Source organism: Carassius auratus, chromosome 13, assembly GCF_003368295.1.
Source record: "Carassius auratus strain Wakin chromosome 13, ASM336829v1, whole genome shotgun sequence".
Classification (NCBI taxonomy): Eukaryota; Metazoa; Chordata; class Actinopteri; order Cypriniformes; family Cyprinidae; genus Carassius; species Carassius auratus.
The window spans coordinates 24,363,646-24,389,582 of NC_039255.1; the positions used below are offsets into that span (position 1 = coordinate 24,363,646).

Here is a 25,937-nt window from a genome sequence, read left to right on the forward strand (position 1 = left end):
AATATTTTCCAACCCAACATTACACATTTTCAAACTCTTCCAAATAAAATAGAGGATTCAACTCAGCTTGTTAGTAAAGATTCCAAGATCTGAAATAAATTACTAAGATAAGAGAGAGATCCAAAATGTGTACAGTTGATATGGGCTGGTCTGCTGCTGTTTTTCTCTGACAATGACCTGTTTTAAATGGCAAATGCCTTAGTGATTCAGTACACTGATGACTTCTTCTCCAGACTTTGCCATGCAATTGCTAGCGATTTAAATTTAGGACAGTGTTTGAACTGTGATGTGTGCTGGCCATTAGCCTACACAAAAGCTTACTGTTAAATAAAATATGTAGACTATAATACAGCTGGACGATATGGCCAAAATTTATATCAAGATATATTTCTTAATTTCGGTCAATACGATATAATTCTGATATCAATATGAACACTATTGAAAAAGTCAAGAACGGGCACAACAGATGTCTGTATCTACAAACTTATGAACAAATTAATAAATGTTGAGCTATAATTTGTATTTAGCCTTCACACAAACAAGAAATGTGAAATCACTGTCAAATATAGGGCTCATACTCAAAAAAAAAAAAAAAAAAACAGCTAAGTTGAATTTTTTTGGTATATTTGATTAATAGAAAGTTCAGAAGAACAACATTTATCTGATTTTTTTTTATTTTTTTTTATTATAAATGGCTTCATCATATATTTTGATTAATTCAATGCATCCTTGCTAAATGAAATAATAGTTACTATAATGTTAATTTATATAATATAAAAATAAAGGGAAAAAAACTTTTTAATGGTATAGTGTTTAATTTTACAAAAGCTGTTTATTTTAATATTAATGCTGATCTTTGGATCATCAAAGAATATTCATCAAAGAATCCTGAAAAAACTACTTAACTGTTTTTTTTATTATTATTATTGACAATCAGCATATTAGAATGATTTCTGAAGGATCATGTGACACTGGAGACTAGAGTAATGATGCTGAAAATTTTGCTTTGATCACATAAATACATTTCATTTTCAAATATATTCAAATAGAAAGCAATTATTATTAATAGTAAAAGCAGTAAAAGCAGTAGAAGCGAGTAGAACGTCTAGGCTACTTAAGTAACCCACGTTCCCAGAAAAAGTCAACGAAAGACTTACAAAGGCAGATATCAACCATGTGGTGGTGATACACATGAATATCTGAGGTACCCAACCGCAGGGTGGAATGTTTCAACGACAGAGCTGGCAAGGTGCTTGCCAAGGGAAACAGACATGCTACCTAGAGACTTGCTGTGGAAATACACATGTGGGATTGCCCAAAAAAAGGGGAATAAAAACAAATGGAAGCACCTAGTCAAACACAGGGGCTGACCTATAGGGCATGCACACAAGTGCTGGACATCATCAGTGCTGGAGGAACCCAGGGTTCTGAACTCACATGAGGGGAATAGCGCACACATCCAGTCCATGGAATTGAATGGCACAGCAAGCGGATTGACACCGAGCAGATACTTTTACTAGCCAGAGGGGGCGAGTACCCGGGAGGACACGGGCTCTACACAGAGATTATAAAATCTTGCAAATGTGTTAGGTGTTGCCCAGCCTGCAGCTCTACAGATGTCTGTTAGCGAGGCGCCATGCGCCAGCGCCCAGGAGGAGGCTACATACCTAGTTGAGTGAGCTCTCACCCCTAGGGGGCATGGCAGCTCTTGAGCCTGATAAGCCAGTACAATAGCATCCACTATCCATAGGGATGACCTCTGCTTGGAGACAGTCTTTCCCTTCTGCTGGCTTCCGTAACAAACAAAGAGCTGGTCTGAGGACCTGAAGCACTGAGTTCTGTCTAGGTAGGTGTGGAGCATACATGCTGGCCAAAGAAGCACCAGGGCTGGGTCTGCCTCCTCCAGGGGCAGTGCTTGCAAGTTCACCACCTGATCTCTAAAAGGAATGGTGGTAACTTTGGGCATGTATCCAAGCCGGGGTCTCAAGATAATGTGAGAGTTGGCCTGCCCAAATTCCAGGCATGCTTTGTCAAGTGAAAATGCCTGCAGGTCCCTGACCCTCTTAACTGAAGCCAAAGCTGTCAGAAGTGCAGTTTTCAATGATAAAACTTCAGCTCTACTGAGAGCAAGGGTTCAAAGGTAGCCCTCTGCAGTGCGGATAGAACCAACTGTGAGGTCCCAAAAGGGAACTTGATGAGGGATTGTGCCACCTAGCCCCTCTCAGGAACCTGATAACCAGATCATGCTTCCCAAGAAACATACCATCAACAGGGTCCAAAAAATATGAATTTCGAATTTTCGTCGAATTTAAAATAAAAATCCACATTTGAATGCAAAAATTTTGCATTCAAATTTTAGGTATGTGTTAAGGAGGCTCCTTTAAGGCCCACCCCGGGTATACTTCACATTCCGCATTTCGTTCCGTCTCCCACACAGCCTGGTCCGCACAGCTTTCAAAATGCTGACGAGCTGGACAAGCAGTACTACTTCTGTGACATCATTCACATTGTTCATGCGCTGTTGACAGCTGCACAGTCCGTCCGCGTGCAGGCACTGTTTGAGACTTTTTGCATGTCTGTCCGCGAGCCATCTTGATGACAAAATTGACATAATGCTGATGGCGCGCAGATGCGGACAGTCAAATTATACTTTGGCCTTTATCAGTGGCACACGAGATGCAATGAAAATATAAGTGTCATTGCATTATAATGTTTTTGTAAACCTATACAGTTTGCTACAATGTTTTTTCAAAATATTGCAGAAAAAGAGAACATGTGGATGTGGAGAAGATCTTGTTTAGGTCAAAAGTGAAACCAAGCTATTGACACAGAACGCATATTTCACGCATTTTCTAGAGGGATATCTTCTATCACAATTGCACTCACATCTAGCACAACAGAGCCACATGTTTAGAAAAACATGTAAAAATAAGGTGAGTTAAATTTTTTTCAAAAACATATCTTAAGACTTTATGTTGGGTTTTCCCCCATCTCACTGCATCTTGTGTCTAAATGAAAAATGTACTCTGTGTGATTGGCTTTCACCAGTTTGTATTAAACTATGCATGCACATATGATGCTGTTTTGTTTATAGTTCTTTAAAATACATAATTATAATTGGTTTATAAACATTATTTTAAATATTATTGTCATATTTTCTAATGCTTAGAATAAACGTGCATTAGTAATATTTTGCCCAATGCGCCCTCTTGTGGCCTCAGAAGAGAAGCCAAAAGCTTTTCTTCACCCTAACTAAAATTATGTATTTTAAATTTGAATATAATTTTAATTTTGATAATATTTAATTTCAAATTCGAATTTAGTTTTTCAGCCATTTTGACAGCCCTACTTCATTCCAACCCTTCATGAAGAAAGGAAAGCAATGACACGATTGGGCATCTCCAGAGGTCTTCATGACGTGAAGAACACCAAGTGATGAATAGGTTCCACTTCAAAGCATAGGTGTGTCTGGTAAACAAGGCACTAGCCAAAGTGATGTTAGCTACCACCTGAGGTGGCAAGGTACCTAAACCTTGGACTAATCCAGAACCCACACATGTACAGAACAGAACAGAATGAGCTTTATTGCCAGGTATGTTTACACATACGAGGAATTTGTTTTCGTGACAGAAGCTCCACAGTACAACAGAATGACAGCGACAGAACATAAAACACATAATAAAAGAATAAAAAATACAAATAAGTAGATAGTGAATGACAATATACAAATTTACAATTGTAGGCAGGTATATTACAAAATGCAGTTATGTATGTACGTGTGTATTATGTGCAAAATTTAAGTGTATAGTAAGTATGTGTGTTAGATAAATAAGTGTATGTGTATATAAATATAAAGTGTAGTGTGTTCGCAGTTATTATCAGCTGTTCATAAGATGGATTGCCTGGGGGAAGAAACTGGTCCTGTGTCTGGTCGTTCTAGTGCTCAGTGCTCTGTAGCGTCGACCAGATGGCAACAGTTCAAAGAGGGAGTGTGCTGGATGTGAGGGGTCCAGAGTGATTTTGACAGCCCCTTTTCTCACTCTGGATAAGTACAGTTCTTGAATAGAAGGGAGGGTTGTACCAATGATTTGCTCAGCAGTCCGGACTACCCTCTGTAGTCTTCTGTGGTCAGATTTAGAAGCTGAGCTGAACCAGACAGTTACTGAAGTACAGAGGATGGATTCGATGATGGTGGAGTAGAACTGTTTCAGCAGCTCCTGTGGCAGGTTAAACTTCCTCAGCTGGCGAAGGAAGTACAACCTCTGCTGGGCCTTTTTCACAATGGAGTCAATGTGATTGTCCCACTTCAGGTCCTGAGAGATAGTGGTGCCCAGGAACCTGAATGACTCCACTGCAGTCACAGTGCTGTTCATGATGGTGAGTGGGGGGAGTGCAGGGGGGTTTCTCCTGAAGTCCACGATCATCTCCACTGTTTTGAGCGTGTTAAGCTCCAGGTTGTTGAGAGTGCACCAGACAGCCAGCTCTTTTACCTCCTGTCTGTAAGCAGACTCGTCACCATCCTGAATGAGGCCGATGAGTGTGGTGTCGTCTGCAAACTTCAGGAGCTTGACAGAGGGGTCCTTAGACGTGCAATCATTAGTGTACAGGGAGAAGAGCAGTGGGGAGAGAACGCAGCCCTGGGGAGCTCCGGTGCTGATTGTACAGGTGCTGGATGTGTATTTTCCCAGCCTCACTAGCTGCTGCCTGTCTGTCAGGAAGCTGTTGATCCACTGACAGATGGAGGTGGGCACGGAGAGCTGATTTAGTTTGGGCAAGAGGAGGTTTGGGATGATCGTGTTGAAGGCCGAGCTGAAGTCCACAAACAGGATCCAATGTTTGCTGCATCGTCCACAGACCTGTTTGCTCTGTAGGCAAACTGAAGAGGATCCAGCAAAAATGTAGGTTCCAAAGATCGGGACGTGGGTGCCAGAGGGTTCCCCATCTCTGAGAAAGAAGGTCCATTGGCCAGGAAGAGGTACAAGTTCAGGGAACCAGGTCCGGCCAGGCAAAAAAGGTGCAACCATAAGGACCTGCTCTTCATCCATCCTGATCTTCCACAGGGTCTGTGCAACTGCAGCTGCTGAATGGCAATGGTGAATCTGCGCGAACATGGTGACCGAGTCTATTCCCATATCAAGAAAAGAGACCCTCTGCACAGGGGCGAGTTTGCTCTTTTCTCAGTTGACAGGGAAGGTGTCTGAACACCAGATCCCTGTGCTTGCATAACCGCACTCGAGAGTGAGCTAGAATCAGCAAGTCATCGAGGTAGTTAAGGATACGGATACCTCAGTCCCCGAGAGGAGCCAGAGCTCCCTCGGGGAGACGCGGGGAGACAGAGCCAACTCAAATGGAAGAACCTTGTACTGATATGCCTGCCCCTTGAAAGCAGGTGGAGGGTGGAGTTTCAGAACACACCCACCAATTATGTAACCACCAAGGACCAATAGAAACTCCATGGTGTGCAGGGCAGAAGCTCTGTAAGCCTTGGCCACAAGCGTGGATGAGAACTTACAGGCTTTGGAGGGAAGCTTGGGACCACTACACCATGTGGAGGTGCTCTGAGGACACAATTGCATCACTACAGAATGCTCAACTGGGGTTAAACTGGTTTCGGTCAGTTAAAGGTGACTTCCATGAACTGGTCAACTCCTGGTGCACCTACGGAAAGAAAGGAACCGGAAGGGGTGAAGCCCCCAGGAACCAATTCTCCAACATCGAGTGCTCGCAACAGGGTGGAGGATTCCACTCGAGCCCAATGCTCTCAGCTACCTGGGAAAGAACGGCCATCAGCTCGGGATCAGACTCCGGTAATGTTGGCACTCCTGAGAGAGGCAATGCAGCCAAGTTCTCATTTCCCGAGGACTCAAGCATCCCTTGTGATGCGGCAATTGACACTTGGTCTTCCTCCTGAACCCTTAATGAGATGCCAGGATCCTGATTAGAGGGTCCAGCAAACTCATCCTGAAACTCAAACAGCTGGCCTTCACGAGGAGCCATATATCGACTGCACCCAGAAACACATGGCGAAATGACATCTTTAAAAAGACACAAACACAACCCGAAACTCTTTTATAAAGAGTTGCTGAAGTGCTCAAGGGAATGCGGGAGCTGATGGTAGGAAGCTCTTGACAAACTGCTGTATTGCGCCATCACACCGACACCAGCTGACTCGCATTGAAAGAACTCCGGTGAAACCAGCAGAAGATGTGCTCGGCTCCAAAGTAAAAGCTTGAATGCGAGTTGCTTGCACTACTCCATATATACCCACACAGTGGGGCAGAGCTCGCGATGCAAATCCCACAGACCATTGGCTCGTTTTGTTACCACTCAAAGGTGATTATGCTCTCGGGTGAGACTCCATAAGTCTCTTTCTGACGTAATGTTTAACATGACTGACTGAAAGAGAATTAGCGGTTTCTCCAGTAACGGTTGTAATAAAAGCAGCTCCGCTCATGAACACTCCTTTATTAAAAAAATAATAAAATGCCTTCTAAATATTTCTGAAGACAGTCAAATCCCTTCAGAGATACATTCATTTAAAACACCTGCACCGCGTTTTGATTTTTAAACATGCAGTGCTCATGTTTATTTAACAAATTAAAATGCTACAAATGAATCAATGTATGGGAAACACTGGAAATGTATATAGAAATATCGAAAATGTGTTTTTCAAATCATCACTGTTATTGAAAAAAATGATATCGATATACATACTGATATTTAATTATTGTCCAGCCCTAGCCTATAACAAATGTTTGTGCATTATTACTGTTGAAGGATCCTCCTACTATTGCTAAAATAACAATCAAATCGGAGCATTGACACTTCAGACTAAATATTTATTCCTGCAGGGATTTCAGTCTGACTAAAAATTATATCAAATTCTCACATCATGTAGCCTATTTAATGTTATTCCATAATAATGTCAAGTTGTTCTTGCTAAGGTAAGCACTACTTAGGGTTAGGGATTTCAAGCTCTGTTTCAAGCCCAAGATTTCACAACCCTGTTTCTGAAGGCACACCAACAGTTCACATTTTCAAACTTTTCCAAATAAAACATTCATTAGTCTGTCAGTAAAGACTCCAAGACCTGAAATAAATTACTAAGATAAGAGAAATATCCAAATATCTCAAGGAATAACATTAGGAAACACTGATTTAAACAAACCTTTAGCCCAGAGTAATACACTCTGGCATGAAACTACAGACATACATCCTTTTGTGCTACAGACATTAAAGGCATGCATCTTGTCACTCTTCTAATTGATCAGACAAATTTGATCTTATGGACAATACAATTGGTGAAAATATCCTATTGACACTCTACAGATTTCATTTGTCTCTCTTATCTAACACACCTTATTTAGATCATCAGCTTGTTAGGAAAATGCACTCTGGACTAAAGGGCCCATTTACACTGGTTACTTCAAGTGTTTTTACTGATTTCTCTGTTCAGCGTCAGGACTTGATCAGTGGTGTACAGGACACCAGTGCGTGGCAGCCCCTTCGCAGGACATTAAGAAAGGTATTTACGAATCAAACAGAAGGTGTTTATGCTTTGAAAAACACAAGATGGAGCAGTGAAATTAGAAAAAAACAAATCTTAAGGTGGCTTTTTTTACTTTTACATTTCTTTTGACATTTCTTAAACACGTGTCATGCTCGAGACACCGCAAAACAAACAAGAAGCAAGTGGATTGGAAAAGCATGTGAAGAACTCTTAACGTGGGTTAATAATGTTCTAAAACAACAACCAGGGAAAATCAATTTTCTTTCACATTTCACTTGAAATAAATATTATACTTCTAAGGCAACAACATCGTAAGCAAAGTGAATATTTTTGCGTGTTACAAAGCTTACGCATGAAAGGCATGTCTATGTAAGATATTTTTATTAAAACATCCAAAAACCAATAAAACATTGTTATATATTGTGCTGATCTCAGTATTTGCATTATCTCAAATGTTTTGACGAATGTTTAAATCCATAAAAATATGCAATTTTGGACACAGTCCATAGTGTCATTGTGTTGCTTGCCAATGACGTCATAACCACTCAATTTCCAGTTTTGTTTTGTAGAAAACATGGAAATAGCAAAGATGCTTTAATATGTTGTGCATTTTAATAGAAAGTTGACAGACGGTTATAACAATAATATTATAACAAAACTTTCAAATGTTTCTAGTATGATAAAACAGCACTGCTTTTTTCCCCACATACGCACAACCAGAAGGAGCGGACATGTTCGACTGTGGCATAACATAAGCTCTGCTCCTTTCAAGCGGTGTGTCACGCTCGTTCAGCAGCCTCGTTTTGCTTCACGGCTTTCAGCCACACCCTCCTTCATTCTGCTACGTTAATAAATCATTATCTCATCCATGAACATGATTTCTGCCCGAGTCCCATCCATGAACATGATTTCTGCCCGAGTCCCGTCGGATTGCATCAGCTGTGGGGATGAAGGTGACAACTCCCATGATTCCACACTCAGTCACGGCGCCATCAAACTACCCTATTGTTTATTTTGAATATGCACCCTCCAGCAGCAAAACAATTACAAATTGTGCCTTTAAGACAGTGAAATTAAAATATCAAAATCTGTAAAAGAGCTAAGAATATGAACGCAGAGTGCCAAGTTTACTTTAAGAGTTTACCTCCTACTGTAAAAAAGTGGTAACATGCAGTTGTTAAAGAGCGATTTCTACCAGTTCTTATCCTTAAATTTAGTTTTGTTGGTGTAACCTAATATATCTACAATGTTTTACAAATTTTCAAACTATGTTTGTGAATAGACGCAAAACTGTTTTTTTAATTATTATTATTGAATTGTTAGTGGCAAATGGCATTATATAAATGGTTTATCAGTTTTAAGCAATAGGTAATGCTGTTACCAATTGAGAAGATACCCCCTGTCTATGTAAAGCGCTTTGAGTGCCTAGAAAAGCGCTATATAAATGTAAGGTATTATTATTATTATTATTTTTTTTTTTATTTATTTTTTTACGCAGGACATGAATGCATTTAACCTGCAGTTTAAATTATATATATAAGGCATTAAGTGTTGTATACTCATTTGAAATAAAAAATAAATAAATAAAAAGATACTTTAAATGTGAAATTAAAACAGCCAGTAGGTAGCAGCAAGTCACTGTTAAAACTGTGCTATGAAACACATCTTATGGTGGCTGTGTTTGGAATGATTTTTGTTGTTGAAATGCCCCTATATCTTTATTTATTCATGTATTTTTTTCTTTTTGTGATCCGTCTACTAGATTTCACAGCACTCTGCAGGAGTGTTTTAATTGCTTTTTGGCAAAATCCTGATAATGTCAAATCGCACATTGTTGAAACAACAATTGTGATATTATCGCAGATGGTATACATTGCACACCCGCACTATTGTCTTAATGGCTAACTGGTGCAAAGGATTTACTAAACTGTCAAAGCTTAATTTTAACCACCAATACAAGGATGTAAGTATTTAGATCACTTCTAGTCTACATGCTTGCGAAGGGTTAATTTCGAGATTTTATAAGCTGCTAGTTTGGTCCCCGTAGGCGAACACAGCTTACACTGCGTAATAGGCCATAAATATGGCCAGGGATTATTTTCTTTGAGTTCAACTTCAGCTAAATTTATGACAGGGTTTGTTTTCAGCTGGGTATGCACTACTAACCCCACCCCAGAACGTGATCATGAACAGACCAGCAGGGACCCCCACCTTCAGAACGTTATCGTGAACAGAACAAAGGGGGACCCCCACCCCCGGAAAGGGATCGTGTAAAACAACATGAAATGCTCTTCCAGTGCCCTTTTATACTACACGTATATACCGTGGTGTTGTCAATGGCAGTCAACGTCCAATGTTATTGTCATGTTTAGACGTGCTTCAGACACCGGTCACAATGAAAACATTCCCCATAGTGACCACTAGAGGACGCAGTGTGAGTTCCACTGAAAAAGAATTGAGAAACAGCTGTCTTGATTTCATCTGCCAGAATTCAACAATGGACTCTGAACATACTGGAGTGAAAGAAGAATCAGTGCACAAATGATTTAGAAAACTATTGCCAAGTACAGTGTTTAGATGTCAGTACCGCAAATGTTGATGTAATTGATATAAATTGTTATTGGCAGGCACTTTTTGAGCAGGTCCTCAAACATTATCCACAGAGAGAAGATATAAAATATACAGAAGAGTCGACATTTAAGACACTGTTAAAAATATATGAATGCAATTGCATTAAACAACAGGTATCAACTTGTATTAACCTAGTACAAGAAGTTCTAAGAAAAGCTCTAGCCTCATTCAACCCTCTACATTTGTAAATCACTAGATTTAGACCAAACGATGTCTGTCACTAAGCCACTGGCTAATACATTTTTTGAGTTTAGTCAGCAGTGATTGAGTTTGTGACTAAGAATCAGTTAAGCGCAGATATATTTTCAGTGTGTGTTGTGTCCTGACTGCTTTCCCAACTGTGTTCCTGGAGCCCTCCAACACTGCACATTTAGCATCTTCTTAATCATACACACGTGATTCAGGTCACCAGATCAGTAGCAGAGACTCCAAGACCTGAAATGAGTGTATTAGATGAAGGAGACATCAAACATTTGCAGTGTTGTGGAGGTCCAGGGTTGGGAATCACTGCACTTGAATACTGACTGGGATTATGACAAGAAAGAATGCATGAGCTCATTTACAAAGGCTTGAAAAGATTCATTGTAAATGTATCTTACACATATGTGAACAGACAGAAAGCAATAGATTCTTACTTTCTTGTTAATTCCTTTAAAATGACTGAATGTCTTTGGAATTACTCATTATTTTAGTCTGTCATGTAAAATAAAGCCTTTAAGCCTTTACTAAACAGAAGCAACAGGTGATTTTTTTTTTTTTTTTTCAGAAATGGGTGGTAATACACAAACAGCAAATTTCTGCAAATCAGTTCAAGCGAAAGCAGAGGACTCATATTCAGGAACTCAGCAGTCTGTCAAATTTCAGTATTTTTATTTTTCTATTAGACTGAATAACCAATAACGTCTCAAGCACTACCAATAGCCCTTAATCTCATATGACTAATTCATATTCTTAAAACAAACATGGGATTAATTTATAGTTGCCACACTTTAGCTCTAATTATTAAAGGTATTATATACCATACATACATTTTAGTTTTTTTTTTGTGTGTGTGTTTTGCGTCTGTCAAAAGTCTGGCAAGTACACACAAAAAAATTGAACAAATAAAACATAGCATGGAGGGTCTTCATTTGTTTATTGTCAATTTTTTATACATATATGTTTGATATTTTGTCACAGAATACAATGACATTAATCTAATTTAAGTGTTTAAATTTTTAATTGTTAATTGTCTGGTAACAGTTTATATCATTTTGATACAAGATCAATTTATATAAGATAACATGAACCGACAATAAGTGTTACCAGTTGCTCAGATACTTCATGGGGCCATTGTGTGTTTATGAGTTTGTTTGTTTGTTTTCTATACCAGTCTATATCATTTAAATAGCCTCCTCAGAGGCTGAATATAAAAGTAAAAGTTGGTCCAGTGATTTATGAATGAACATCAAAATAAACAATGTTTTAAAATTTTGGCATATCCAAAAAAGCCACCTTGGTGCATTTTCCACGATAAGCGGAAGCAGATGTTTGGTCTGAGTTTGCTCTGCAGGGACCAGTTAAACACCATGGAAACTTGTTGGAAAAAGAGCCTTATTTTATTTCCCAAACTAGATAAATGCAAACGTAGCCCACAGAACTTTTCAGTCTGAAAACTCAAGGGGGGCATCATCACATTGTCTATGCTTTGATATCTTTATAATTTTGGTTATACTTTATTTTACAGCATGTGTAAGAAAGTACTTGGCAGTATATGGCAACTACGTTGGTTAAGGTTAGGTTTAGGAGTAGGTTCAGAGTTAGTACCTAGTTATTACCCAGTTATTGTAAATGTTATAATAAGCACATAGTACATACATGCGGGACAGGGCTATAAAATAAAGTGCTAGTCTTATTCCTATGATTCTTTAATGTCAATAAAGCAATAAAAATTAGCCAAAACTCAGTTTATTAAATCAAATTAATCATAATAGAATCTCACTAGCTACTACAATAGAGGCCAAAAGTGATGGCTGTCAGTGGCTGGTCAGTTGTTTTAGGAAAACTGACATCTTAGTCCTGTATTCAAAAATATAAAAAATGTTTTCAGTTTTGTAAACCTATTGCACAGTTGTACTTGGGGTGTTAAAAACTAAATGTAAATGCTTCAAATGTCAATTGTTTCATTTGTGATGATGCAAAAGCTGACACACAAACTTGTACTCATTATTCTCAACCTTTAATTCAGTCGATCCCTGTGGGAGGTGTTAGCTAATTTAATCGACATGTTAAATGTGGGTTTTAGTGAAAATGGCCAAGGGGAAAGATCTGTCCTCATGCAGCCATGCAGGATATTACCAAAATGGCTAAATCTGCTCAATATACTTGGGATATTGCTTGTTTGCTGGTTGCACTGTGAGCAGTTTTATTTCAGAGCACTGGACCAAAGAAGACTAGTTAATGTTTGTACAGGATATTATAAGTCATGTCAATGTATGAATGCAGCAGCATTCCTTCCAAAGTCTTGGATGAAACGTGCAATTATCAGGAACCTCCAGTTTTACTTATATCTAACACAATAATGATCCCAAACACACCACGCACACAACAAAGCCACCAGCAAAGGGATAGTGCTCCTTAATCCAAATGAAAACCTTGAACCTTGAACATATGCACAAAGTTTATTGAAAATAAACAAAAACAAGGGAGAACCAATTAAATATTAAGAACAGAAAAAAAACATTCCATGATATTCTAAATTTTAATTTTAAAATTAAATTTTTTATTTTAATCTTCCTCTCCAGAAATACTTTTGTACTGTATGTAAGGCTTTTAGCATGATAAAATATTGCTGATGATTATTGAATAATTCTATAAAGAAGATGTTTGGTTTCATGGACATTTGTGCTACTATTGTATGATTAATGTAAAATGTTAATTTAAAAGTATAAAATCTGGGTCCTAAAGGAAATGCTGATAATGAACATGATCATCTAAAGTTAAAGAAAATGCCTTGTATAGATTTGACCTGTTTGCTATTTGTCCCAAAACCAGCTAGATGGCTCTAGTTAGCTGGCTTTCATTATACTTGAAACATTCTCCCAATAGAGCTAGACAAATCTATGGCTCTTAGACCCATTTCTTTAAAGATGAGATCACTGCTAGTCTCCTGAACTGCATTGCTGAGTCACAGTTTTTCCCAGGATACAATGACATTTTCTTCTGCTCATTCCAGGTGCAAAGACTTAACCACCAATAAGACTTCAAATCATGTGATTTCATTCAGCCAAACTGGAGAGTTGTATTAGATAAGGTAAAAAGGGAGTATTCCTCATGAGTTTCTCTGCTTAAATGCGGTCTGGTATTATTCAACAGCTTGCTCTTCAATGTGGTCCACCCACTAAAACACCTGGCAATTATCTTATTTGTTTTAAAATATACTCACGGGATGTCCCTCTCTTCCATCTACTCCAGGAATTCCAGGCAGTCCTGGATCTCCCTGAAGAGATAAAGATCATATAGTCAGAATAAATTACTTTTGCTGATTAAAAATGGCATGCCACTAAATCTGCTGGCAATAACATTAGGGCAGCAAACAGTGTGTTTCTTGGTTTAACATGATTTATGATTAAGCTGCAAGAAATCTTAAACAATGTCTTTTTTTGTTGTTGTTTTTTGTTTTTTTTTTACATAATCATTATTAAACATGGAATGAGTCAGTGATGCCCAGGATAACTTTATTGCTTTTCTCTGGCTTGAATAAATAAACATGAATTTTAAGGGAGTAGTGCATGTTTAAAAATCTGAAACTAATCAGATAATAATCCAGGATTTATCCACCACCATGATGGTGAGGAACAGTTTGGTTTAATAAAAGCCATATGTAAGCCTGGAAAAAGCCAGTGTAGATCATCATGAAAGCGAAAACAATGGGGCAAACCTTTTTTATAGATTTCCATAAGTAGATTCTGTACTAGCATATGTGTCATGTAATTCTGTCAAATAATACTGCATCTTGGAATTCTGTGTAGCCTCCTCAAAATGGGCTTGCCAAATATTCTCAATGGTCCATGTACACAGTTAAAAGAAGCCATTAAACAGGTTCAGACTTTTACAATGAGAAGAGCTGGATCAGTACAGACCTTTAGACCAATTCCTCCAGGAATTCCATCTTTCCCATCCCTGCCAGGTGCTCCCTTGATAGAAACACACACAAAAATGGCATCAAAGCATAATGACTGGCCACTTACACAACTGAAGTGGAGAAACGATTGAGTGGTAAACATACAAGCTCTCCTGGATATCCAGGTGGACCAGCGGGGCCTCTACTCCCTTTTTCACCCTAAAATAGACAATAGGTCTGTTAATGAGTTTTAATTGTAGAGTATTGGTAAATAACAAACAAATTATGTTGAATTGCTGTTCAAGCCATCAAAAACTTGATTTGTGAAGTTATTGTTTTATTTATCCAAACCAGCAACTCCCGAAAAAGTAAATCATGTGTTATTTAAACATTATATTAGTACTTTTCAGCCAGGGACTAATTTAATAACCGTAGTCATGCAAAATAAATAAATAAATCAGCAAAACTCCAGCTGTTCAGCAGCTATTATCCCAGAGGGAATATAGATATGAAGTGGGCTAAGAAGAAGTCCAGTGAAGAGCTGAGGTACAGTACAGATTCAAAGTCACTGTTTAAGTAAATAGACTTAAAATAACACTACAAAGCTTTATTGGTCAGGTGAAGAGAAGCAGTGACCAAAATGATCCTTGAAGATAAAAAAAAAAAAAAAAAAAATGAAACATCCATTTTTGAGAACAAAGAGAACTGGAAATAAAAAGGGGAAGCTTTATGCTATTGCTAAGAAAATTAAGAGGAAACTATCCATACCATTTGTCCATCTTTGCCTGGTAGTCCTTGTATGCCTTGATTGCCAGCAGACCCCTAGAGAGAAAAAATAATGAATAAAATTAGTTTACAGTGAAAATATATTCAAATGTTTAATGCTTTATTTTGCCTTAGAAAATATAAATAATCAGGATGAACTTTATGTAACCCTTTGATGCACAACATGGGTCTTTTTTGACCCGACTGAATTATTTTCCCCCATACTTTCTACATTTTGCTTAATTTAAGTTAATTTAATCATTCAGAGTTCCAGGAATTCCTCAATAACTTGTTTTTGAGCATCACAAATCCTTATTTTATTTTTATTTTTTCTAATATTTTTCTTTATTTTTTCTTTGTGTGTGTGTGTGTGTGTGTGTGTATGTGTGCGTGTGTGTGTGTGTCACCTCCCTTTTCATTTATAAAATGACCCATTTTATTTCAATTATGTCTGAGTGTTTCTTTGCTGAATCTCTGAAAGAAATGAGTAGTTCAGCCATGAAACTCTATCAGCGCTGTAAATGATTCATTCAAAATTATGTTCCCAACCAATCAGGTTCTAATTATAAATACTGTGTGCCTATAAGCCTGACACATTCCAATGGTTGCCACACATGCACGCAATGCATATCCTCTTACTAGCCCTTTGTCTCTTACTGGGTACATGTTAATCAGCTCCATCCATCCATCCATCCATCCATCATCTTCCGCTTATCCGGGGCCGGGTCGCGGGGGCAACAGTCTAAGCAGAGACGCCCAGACTTCCCTCTCCCTAGCCACTTCCTCCAGCTCTTCCGGGGGGACCCCGAGGCGTTCCCAGGCCAGCCGGGAGACATAGTCCCTCCAGCGTGTCCTAGGTCTTCCCCGGGGCCTCCTCCCGGTGAGACGTGCCTGGAACACCTCCCTGGGAAGGCGTCCAGGAGGCATCCGAAATAGATGCCCGAGCCACCTCAGCTGGCTCCTCTCGATGTGGAGGAGCAACGGCTCTACTCTGAGCTCCTCCCGAGTGACCGAGCTTCTCACCCTATCTCTAAGGGAGCGCCCAGCCACCCGACGGAGAAAGCAACTTGCTACTGTTTCCGGCCGCCTGTATCCGGGATCTTGTCCTTTCGGTCATGACCCACAGCTCATGACCATAGGTGAGAGTAGGAACGTAGATTGACCGGTAAATCGAGAGCTTTGCCTTACAGCTCAGCTCCTTCTTCACCACGACAGACCGGTACAGCGACCGCATTACTGCAGAAGCTGCACCGATCCGTCTGTCAATCTCACGTTCCATCCTTCCCTCACTCGTGAACAAGACTCCAAGATACCTGAACTCCTCCACTTGAGGCAGGAACTCTCCACCAACCTGAAGTGGGCAATCCACCCTTTTCCGACTGAGAACCATCGAGTTAATCAGCTCCAGTGTTAATTTTGACAGGGATTTTTTATTTAGTCTTAGACTTTATCAAGAGATGAAAATGTTTAATAGTCTTAATCATATTTTTTTCATATGAGTCTTATATAGTTTTAGTCTAGTTTTAGTTGACAGAAGGTTAACTAAAGTATTTTTTGTCAACTTTTAGTCATTACTTTGAGTCAAACTGCAGTTACCAACATTTATTTTGGTAGTTATTTCTATATGTACTCTATGATAAATTTGAATCAAGGATTGAATTTGGAAATAATTGAATAAATGACAATTTTCATTTTTGGGTGAACTATCCCTTCAATAGTAGTGAAAAAGGAGCAACTTATAAAAAATTATAGTTGTTCATGTATATTTAATAATTTATAATTTTTTGAAAAAGAAGCAGAACAAGATAAGACAAATATGAAATAGATTCAAATTAAACTCTTTTTTTCAGATACATTAGGTTTACTTAAAATATTTATTTAATATCTGTTGGTTAACATTAATGACACTTTTAGGTACTTTATTAAGAATGCTGTCCCTTTAAGACGGCATGCATGTAATACTAACACACGTTCGGTCTACACCCACCTGTTCACCTTCACTTAATCCATAGCTTTATTGTCGTGAGATATTCTACACGAAAGACGTGTGTATTTGAACCCCAAGAATTGATCGCATGCTGTATATGAGAACTGAAGAGAGAGCACCGCTATCAGCACGATTCCGCCTTTCCTACCTTCACTAACTTTTAGTTAATCAACAATGAACTGTGACTCCCAGGGAAAACTAGACGTCTGGTCACCTCATCCTTACCCTTTCAGATGCTAAGCCATTGTTTCAGATCGCTAGTTCATGTTTTGTTAGTCTATCCCTCCATTGCGGCTGCCATACTGAGAATAGATATTGTGAACGGCCCTTATCCAATTGCAATCCAATGACAGGGACGCACATTTTTAAGGACAAGACAGTAGTCTATTGGATGTATTTTGAATGTCCGGTAGTCCTCCCCAGCACAACCTGCCTAGATCTATTATGGGGGGATCTCTCTCTAGCAGCAGCAGCAGCAGCAGTTTGTTTCCTTTTATTTATGATCTGTGGATTTAGCAAAAGCAAGTCTACTTGCTTCACAGCAGTAGCAGCATAGCAGATCTAGTCCACCAAGACCAAAACCATGCTGATAAGCAAGAGTTATGTCATCCACAATCCAGTGGGCCATCCTCTGCTTAAAGATGGCATTCCCCTTTTGCTGTCCTCCATAACAGACAAAGAGCTGGTCTGAGGTCCTGAAGCTTTGTGTATGGTCTATGTAGCATCTCAATGCTCGGATGGGACAGAGCAAAGCCAGGGCATTTAATCATTTAGAAGATGCTTTTATCCAAAGCGACTTACAAATGAGAACATTAGAAGCAGTCAGGTCAAGAAGAGGACAACAACAGTATACAAGTGCCATGGCATGTCTCAGTTTGTCCAGTACAGAACGCATATGCATTTTATTTATTTATTTTTTTACATAAATATGAAAGACAAGAAAAGGAAAAGTGCTAGTATTAGTTGGTTAAGTGCTGGCGAAAAAGATGAGACTTTAGATGTTTATTGAAAATGAGTAAAGACTCATTAAAATAAATTGAGATTGGAAGGTCATTCCACCAGCTGGGCACAGTCCAGGATAAGGTCCGTTCACTTGCAGAGCATATGATGTATGCATATGATGTAACCAGTGAGTTTAGGTATGTTGGTGCCGTGCCAGTGGTTGTCTTGTAGTCAAGCACTAATACCTTGGATTTGATGCAAGCAGCTACTGGTAGCCAGTGTAACTTCATGAGGAGAGGAGTAACGTGAGCTTTTTTGGCTCATTGGAGACAACCCTTGCTGCTGCATTCTGGATCAATTGCAGAGGATTGATAGTAAATGCAGGGAGACCCCCCAGGAGAGCATTACAATAGTCCAGTCTGGAGAGAACAAGAGCTTGGACAAGAAGATGGGTGGCTTGCTCTGATAGGAAGGGTCTTATCTTCCTAATGTTGTATACGGCAAATCTGCAGGACCGGGTCGTTGAAGCAATGTGATCTGTGAAGCTTAACTGATGATCCATCACAACTCCTAGGTTTCTGGCTGTCCTGGAAGGAGTTATGGTTGACGAACCCAGCTGTATAGAGAAGTTGTGAAGAAACAATGGGTTAGCTGAAATCACCAGGAGTTCTGTCTTAGTAAGGTTGAGCTGAAGGTGATGGTCATTCATCCAGCTAGAAATGTCACTCAGATTTTGAAATGCGAGAAGCTACCATCAGGCCATCTGGTTGGAATGAGAAGTAGAGTTGGGTATCATCAGCGTAGCAGTGATAAGAAAAGCCATGATTCTGAATGACAGATCCTAATGACGTCATGTAGATGGAGAAGAGAAGTGGTTCAAGTACTGAGCCTTGAGGAACCCCAGTAGCAAGTTGTTGTGACTTAGAAACATCACCCCTCCAAGACACGCTGAAGGATCTATCAGATCCCTGCTTTATACTTGCTTTTTTAGTGCACAGTACTAGTCTTGTAGCAAACCATTTAACCATGCAAGTCAATACACTGGGGAAAAAAATTGTCTGCCGTCGCTTCCGGCTCAAGAATGGCATTCTTGCTCTGATGAAGTCAGTTTGATGGCTTGGGAGAATCCTCTTGTTAAGTTATGATGTTAGGACAGCTGTTCCCGGATCCTAGCCTCTACTCATTTCACTTGAGAATACTATATCAGCAGCCATTTATTAACACTATTTCATTAATATTATGTATTTAAGCTAAGCGTAATTTCCTTTGCACATGACAGTCTTCTGGCTCACAGTGTCTCGGACAATAATATGTTAGCTGAATAAGTTTGTTGTTTTTTGGGGGGTTTCTGGCATAACATTAGGTCCCAGACGTGGTGAAGGATGATTTCAGACGTAAAAAGCAGATATTCTTAGTGGGGTCCTACTAGGCTTTTTTCACTTTTTGAATTTTAGTCTGTATGTAGTGTGTATAAAAGTGGGTTTTGTTTAAAGTTGCTATTATCCATCCACATAGATCTTTAATATGAATACTTTTTGGTAATTAAATATCACCAGCTTAAAATTAACTAGTAACTTGTACTCTGAGTAATTTTTTGAGATTAGTACTTTTTACTTTTACTTAAGTACTGTTTTGACAGCAGTACTTTTACTTGTAATTGAGTATTTTTTCATCAATGTAACAGTACTTGTACTTAAGTACAAATTTCAGTACTCTTTCCACCACTGCCTAGAACCTCCGCGTCCCATCCAGGGACTAGACATGGAGTTTCCAAAGGTCTGGACGTGGGTGCCAAGCGGCGCCCTGTCTCTGAGTGAGTAGATCCTTCCTCAGATGAATCGGCCAAGGAGGGGCTGTCGCAAGGAGCACTAGTCTGGGGAACCGGGTCCGAGTGGGCCAATACACCACCACTAGCAAGACTTGCTCCTCGTCCTCCCAGATTTTGCATAGTGTCTGTGTGAGAAGGCTCACCAGTGGGAAATGCACAAGTGCATATGCCAGTGCATCCATCAGGGAGTAGAACAGCTGGCAGTGAGAGGTCTCTGGAGAAGCGAACAGGTCTACCTGAGCGTTTCAAGGCAAGGTGCACTGCTAACAACTCTAAGCAATTGATGTGCCATTGCAGGTGTGGGCCCGTCCAAACCTCTGAGACTGCATGCCCATTGTACATGGTCCCCCAGCCGGAGGTGGAGGCATCTGTGTAAACCACAGCATGCCAGGAGATCTGTTCTAGTGGCACTCCTGCCCAGAGGAACATAAGATCTAACCACGGGGTGAGGGTTTGGTGACAGGCAGTGGTGTCAAAAGTACTGGCATTCATTACTCAAGTAGAAGTATAGATACTAGAGTTTAAAAAGACTTTTGTAGAAGTTGAAGTATCAACTCAAGCTTTTTACTCAAGTAAAAGTGTAAAAGTACTGGTTTAAAAAACTACTTAAAGTATAAAATAAAAGTAATGTGGGAACAAATGCCATTAAGAACAAAAGCTTAGGCCGCACCACAGGGGCCTATTGTGCACTACCCCACCACCTCAAAAAAACTTTTTCTAAAGGCCATAGGCCATAATGACTATAATGTTATATTTAAATGTTAATGTTGAAAAATTTGGGATGCACTAGGATTCCTGTTTCAGCCGCATGTATGAAAATACAAAAATGGTGTGCACATCCCAAACATCCAATTAGGACGCAGGTGCAAGACAACTAAATGATATAGACAAATAAAGAAGTGAAGTCTGAACACTGAAAACTACTGCTCCAGAGGAATTTAATCAAGCAACGTTTCGACCTTCAGGTCTTCCTCAGCTGCATATATGCCCATTTAAAATGAACGCACTTTAGTACAATGCAAATACATTAAAGGACTAGAGATATGATGACTAGTTGCCAATAAGTATTGTTATGGTGCAAAAAGTCAAACTTCAGAGGCTTGTCATCAATAACTTTTAATGGAAAGTAAATGTACATCCAAGCTTAGCTGCAGGAATCTGCGAGGGCAATGGACAAGAACATTGGTGCAGGCTTAGTAACAATTACACTTGTATGGTTGTCTATTTACAGTAAAACATTATAGTGCTGTCAAAATGAATGATTAATCCAAGTGATTAATCAAAAACTAAAACTGAAAAAGAAATCATAATCCTGATACTTTCTTGATTGATAGCTTCTTGTATTTGGTACATACGTCTGCTATGTCCAGTGTTCGGGGGGTAACGAGTTACAAAGTTGGTATAGCATACTTATCACAACATTGTCAATCGCATCGTCAATCGAAAATGCTAATTTATTAAAACATCTCGCTACCGAACTACGTACAGCTTAATTTGTGGAGGACGAAGAAAAAGCACTCATTTGGTAAATGAGCCAGTGAGAAATAATAACTTTTAAGTAGGGTCCAGTGCCTTTTCAATACTTTTAAAACGGTACCGGCTCCTAAACGGTGCCTGAACCGATACTTTAAAAAAAAAGAACCACAAAAAAACTATGGATAACTTTAAAGAACATTACAAATATTTAAAATAAATCCATAGCTTGTTGTGCAAGTTGTGCTTCCTTTAATCTAAGGCTAATAAATGTATTTCACAATCTGGGTCATTATTTAATACAAAACCACACATAATGTTTCTACTGTATCTCTGTCACTCACTCTGATATTTAGTTAACAGCACTGTCTGTCACTGTCTTAAATCAGTTCTGTGAATTACTGTATGGTCATTAATGAATTCTTTATAAAGTAGCAACAATGTCGTTTTTAAAATACAGTACTGTGCAAAAGTCTTATGGAAAAAATAGTATTTTCTCCCCAAAAGGGTTTTAAGCCAGTTATTTATATCTGTAGTGTGTCAGTAGGAAATATCAGTTTGCCATTAATTTTAATAATAATCTAGTGTGATTTTGAATGCACAAGCAGTCTCACAACGGCAAAATGAATGTTTGGAAATGTAAACTGATATTTTATACTGACACACTACAGCAAAATATAGAAATAACTGTCCGAACACCATTCTTTTAAGTGAAAATACTAACGTGCATGCGCTGCTCCGTCCGCGGTCTGCGCCTCTGCGGATTGTGCGGAACTGTGATGTGATTTATGTCACGTGCAGGTGCGATGGATCGCGTACAGACCAATAGGGTGTCGGAATGGTATATGTTTATACTTATCATCCAACCACAATCAAATTCACTCCATCCAGATGGCGCGATTTATCTGGATAGGTTTTTTTTTTTTTTTTTGAATGATGACAAGCCGGAATGAAAACAAGCCGAAATGAAATAGCAGTAACGAAGGTATTTTTAAAATGTAAGGAGTAGAAAGTACAGATACTTGCCTGAAAATGTAAGGAGTAGAAGTAAAAAGTCGGCTGAAAAATAATCACTCAAGTAAAGTATAGATACCCCAAATTTCTACTTAAGTACAGTAACGAAGTATTTGTACTTCGTTACTTGACACCTCTGGTGACAGGCCGTTGTAACTTGGACCCGGTGAGTACCGCGCTTTCACGCCCACCTCAGGACTCGGCCATAAAGCCAGTGCTGGAGCGGTTTCATATGTAACAGGATGTGTGGTGTTAGTGCCGCTGTGGCCGCCATATGCCCCAGAAGCCTCTGAAAAAGTTTCAGTGGGGCCGCTGTCCTGCCCTTGAACGTATTCAGGCAGACTAGCACCAACCATGCACGTTCCTCCATAGACCGAATCCGACTCCATAATGAGAAAAGATATCTTCAGCGTCGGTGAGGGTTTGCTCTTTTCCGAGTTGACCCAAAAGGGAGGTGCAAGGGCTGAGGTGCAAGGGCACCAGGTCCCTGTGCTCAATCCTGAGATTGTACTAGTGTCAGCCAATCATCTAGATAATTGAGAATGTGAACACCCTGCTCTCTAAGTGGAACAAAAGCTGCCTCCGCGACTTTCGTGAAGACATGGGGAAACAGGGACAGCCCGAAGAGCAGGACCTTGTACTGATATGCCTGTTCTTTGAATGCAAACTGCAGAAAACGTCTGTAATGTAGAAGGATCGATACATGAAAGTACGAATCCTTCAGGTCAATCGCTGCAAACCAATCCTGGGGACGGACGCACCCAAAGATGTGTTTCTGTGTCGACATCTTGAACGGTAGCCAATGAGGGGCCCAGTTCAAAACTTGCAGATCCAAGATCGTTCATAACCTACCGCCTTCCTTATATTGGCTGGAGGGACCGGCTCTGTCGTGTCCTTTACCAGTAGGACTGCAATCTCTACCCGCAGAACAGGGGCATCAGACGCTTTCACTGTAGTTAGGCGGATACTGCTGAACTTGGGGTGACGCCGAGTGAACTGAATCGAATAGCCGAGGCTGATGGTCTGTAGAAGCCAGCGAGACAGCCTGGTAAACGCTGGCCAGTCAAACCACCCATGCTACTGCCTTTTAGTGCTGAGGTGCACAGCTTTTCCGCTGAACTTGGGGTGATGCCGGGTGAACTGAATCACATAGTGAACTCTACGGACCTCAGTGTGTATCAATCTCTCCTCTCTTCCTTCTCTGCAAATGTCTTCACAGCTAAAACATCCTACTACCACAACAAAATTAACAGCTGCTGTGACGCTCAGACACTCTTCAAGACTTTCTCTTCTCTTCTGACTCTTACAGCGAATGACTTTGCAGCTTTCTTTACAAATGAGACAAGATCCATCAGTGACCAATTCTCCACACCGCAGACTGAGGAAAACTTCACAATGACCGATGCACACTCTTTATCCTCCTTCTCCCCACTCTCAGAGATGGACGTCTCCAAAATTCTCCTGTCCAATCATCCTACTACCTGTCCACTTGATCCTATCCCCACTCACCTCCTTCAAGCGATCTCTTCTTCAGTCATACCTTCACTTACTCACATTATCAACTCCTCTCTTCAATCTGGAACATTTCCCATAGCATTCAAGCAGGCTCGGGTAAGCCCACTGCTCAAGAAACCATCTCTAAATCCAGCAGTTCTTGAAAACTACAGACCGGTATCCCTTCTTCCATTCATTGCAAAGACACTTGAGCGAGCTGTGTTCAACCAGCTTTCTATGTTCCTTGGACAGAACAACCTCCTGGACAGCAACCAATCTGGCTGGAAAAGTGGTCACTCAACTGAGACTGCTCTGCTCTCGGTTACTGAAGCCCTGCGACTAGCAAGAGCAGCTTCAAAATCCTTGGTACTCATCTTACAGGACCTGTCTGCTGCTTTTGACACTGTTAATCACCAGATTCTCCTGTCCACCCTCAGAAAGATGGGAATCTCTGGAACTGCTCTCCTGTGGGTTAAGTCCTACCTCTCTGACAGATCCTTCAGTGTGTCTTGGAGGGGTGATGTTTCAAAGTCACACCACCTTGCTACTGGGGTTCCTCAAGGCTCAGTCCTTGGACCACTTCTCTTCTCCATCTACATGACATCTTTAGGATCTGTCATTCAGAAGCATGGCTTTTCTTATCAATGCTATGCTGATGACACCCAACTCTACTTCTCATTCCAGCCAGATGACCCGACGGTAGCTGCTCGCATTTCAGCCTGTCTGAGTGACATTTCTAGCTGGATGAATGACCATCACCTTCAGCTTAACCTTACAAAGACTGAACTATAGGTGATTCCAGCTAACCCACTGATTCATCACAACTTCTCTATACAGCTGGGCTCGTCAACCATAACTCCTTCGAGGACAGCCAGAAACCTAGGAGTTGTGATGGATCATCAATTAAGCTTCACTGACCACATTGCTACAACGACCCGGTCCTGCAGGTTTGCCTTATACGACATTAGGAAGATTAGACCCTTCCTGTCAGAGCAAGCAACCCAACTTCTTGTCCAAGCTCTTGTTCTCTCCAGACTGGACTATTGTAATGCTCTCCTGGCGGGCCTTCCTGCATGTACTGTCAAGCCTCTGCAAATGATCCAGAATGCAGCAGCAAGGGTTGTCTTCAATGAGCCAAAAAAAGCTCATGTTACTCCTCTCCTCATCAGGTTACACTGGCTACCAGTGGCCGCTCGCATCAAATTCAAGGTACTGATGCTTGCCTACAAGACGACCACTGGCACAGCACCAACTTACCTAAACTCACTGGTTAAATCCTATGTGCCCTCCAGAAGTTTGCGCTCTGCAAGTGAACAACGCCTTGTGGTGCCATCCCAAAGAAATTCAAAATCACTCTCACGGACCTTTTCCTGGACTGTGCCCAGCTGGTGGAATGACCTCCCAATCTCAATTCATACAGCTGAGTCTTTACTCATTTTCAAGAAACATCTAAAGACTCATCTTTGTCACCTGCACTTAACCTACTAACACCAGTACTTTTCCTTTTCTTGTCTTTTTCATTTAATAAAAAAAAATATTATATATATATATATATATATATATATATATATATATATATATATATATATATATATACCTGGCTATGCGTTCTATACTAGACTAACTGAGACTTGTCATGGCACTTGTATACTGTTGTTGTTCTCTTGTTGACCTGACTGCTTCTATTGGTCTCATTTGTAAGTCGCTTTGGATAAAAGCGTCTGCTAAATGATTAAATGTAAATGTAAATGTACATAGCCGAGGCTGATGGTCTGTAGAAGCCAGCGAGACCCGCAGTGGGGCAGTGAGGTGGAACACATGGACCCAACTTGGGTGGTTTGTGAGCGGGTTGCTCAGGTTGGCAGAAGGTGCCTGAGGAGGACCTTTGTTGACGCTCTCAAACCACCCGCTACTGCCATCTGGTGCTTGGCCATCCACAACTCTCCATTCCCCCCTGGGAATCAGAGATAGAGAAAACCACTCTCTCGTCGAGATTTCCAGATTCTCCGCCAGGCCCTCCTACAGGAAGGGTCTCCCTGCCAGCAGGAGGCAGACTTAGTACACAATTGCATCGCTACTGGCCAGTTTCTGGCAGTAAAAGGTGAATCTCCCTCTGATGCTGAGATAGAAATCTGGTCGGGGGGAGGCCCACTGGATACCGCTGGTATGCTCTTTGAAGAGGGCCCTGCAC

General features: G+C 40.2%; 1 protein-coding gene across 2 annotated transcripts in view; it reads right to left on the bottom strand.

Moving 5' to 3' along the window:
* Nucleotides 1-25,937, bottom strand: part of LOC113113076 (collagen alpha-1(XXI) chain) — an 87,709-nt gene that overhangs the window by 36,999 nt on the left and 24,773 nt on the right. For both annotated transcript variants that reach the window (XM_026279232.1, XM_026279231.1), the window contains 4 exons: nucleotides 15,012-15,065; nucleotides 14,409-14,462; nucleotides 14,263-14,316; nucleotides 13,566-13,619 (listed from right to left, as the gene is read on the bottom strand). In XM_026279232.1, coding sequence (XP_026135017.1) covers nucleotides 13,566-13,619; nucleotides 14,263-14,316; nucleotides 14,409-14,462; nucleotides 15,012-15,065 — 216 coding nt within the window. The remainder of the gene's footprint in view (nucleotides 1-13,565; nucleotides 13,620-14,262; nucleotides 14,317-14,408; nucleotides 14,463-15,011; nucleotides 15,066-25,937) is intronic.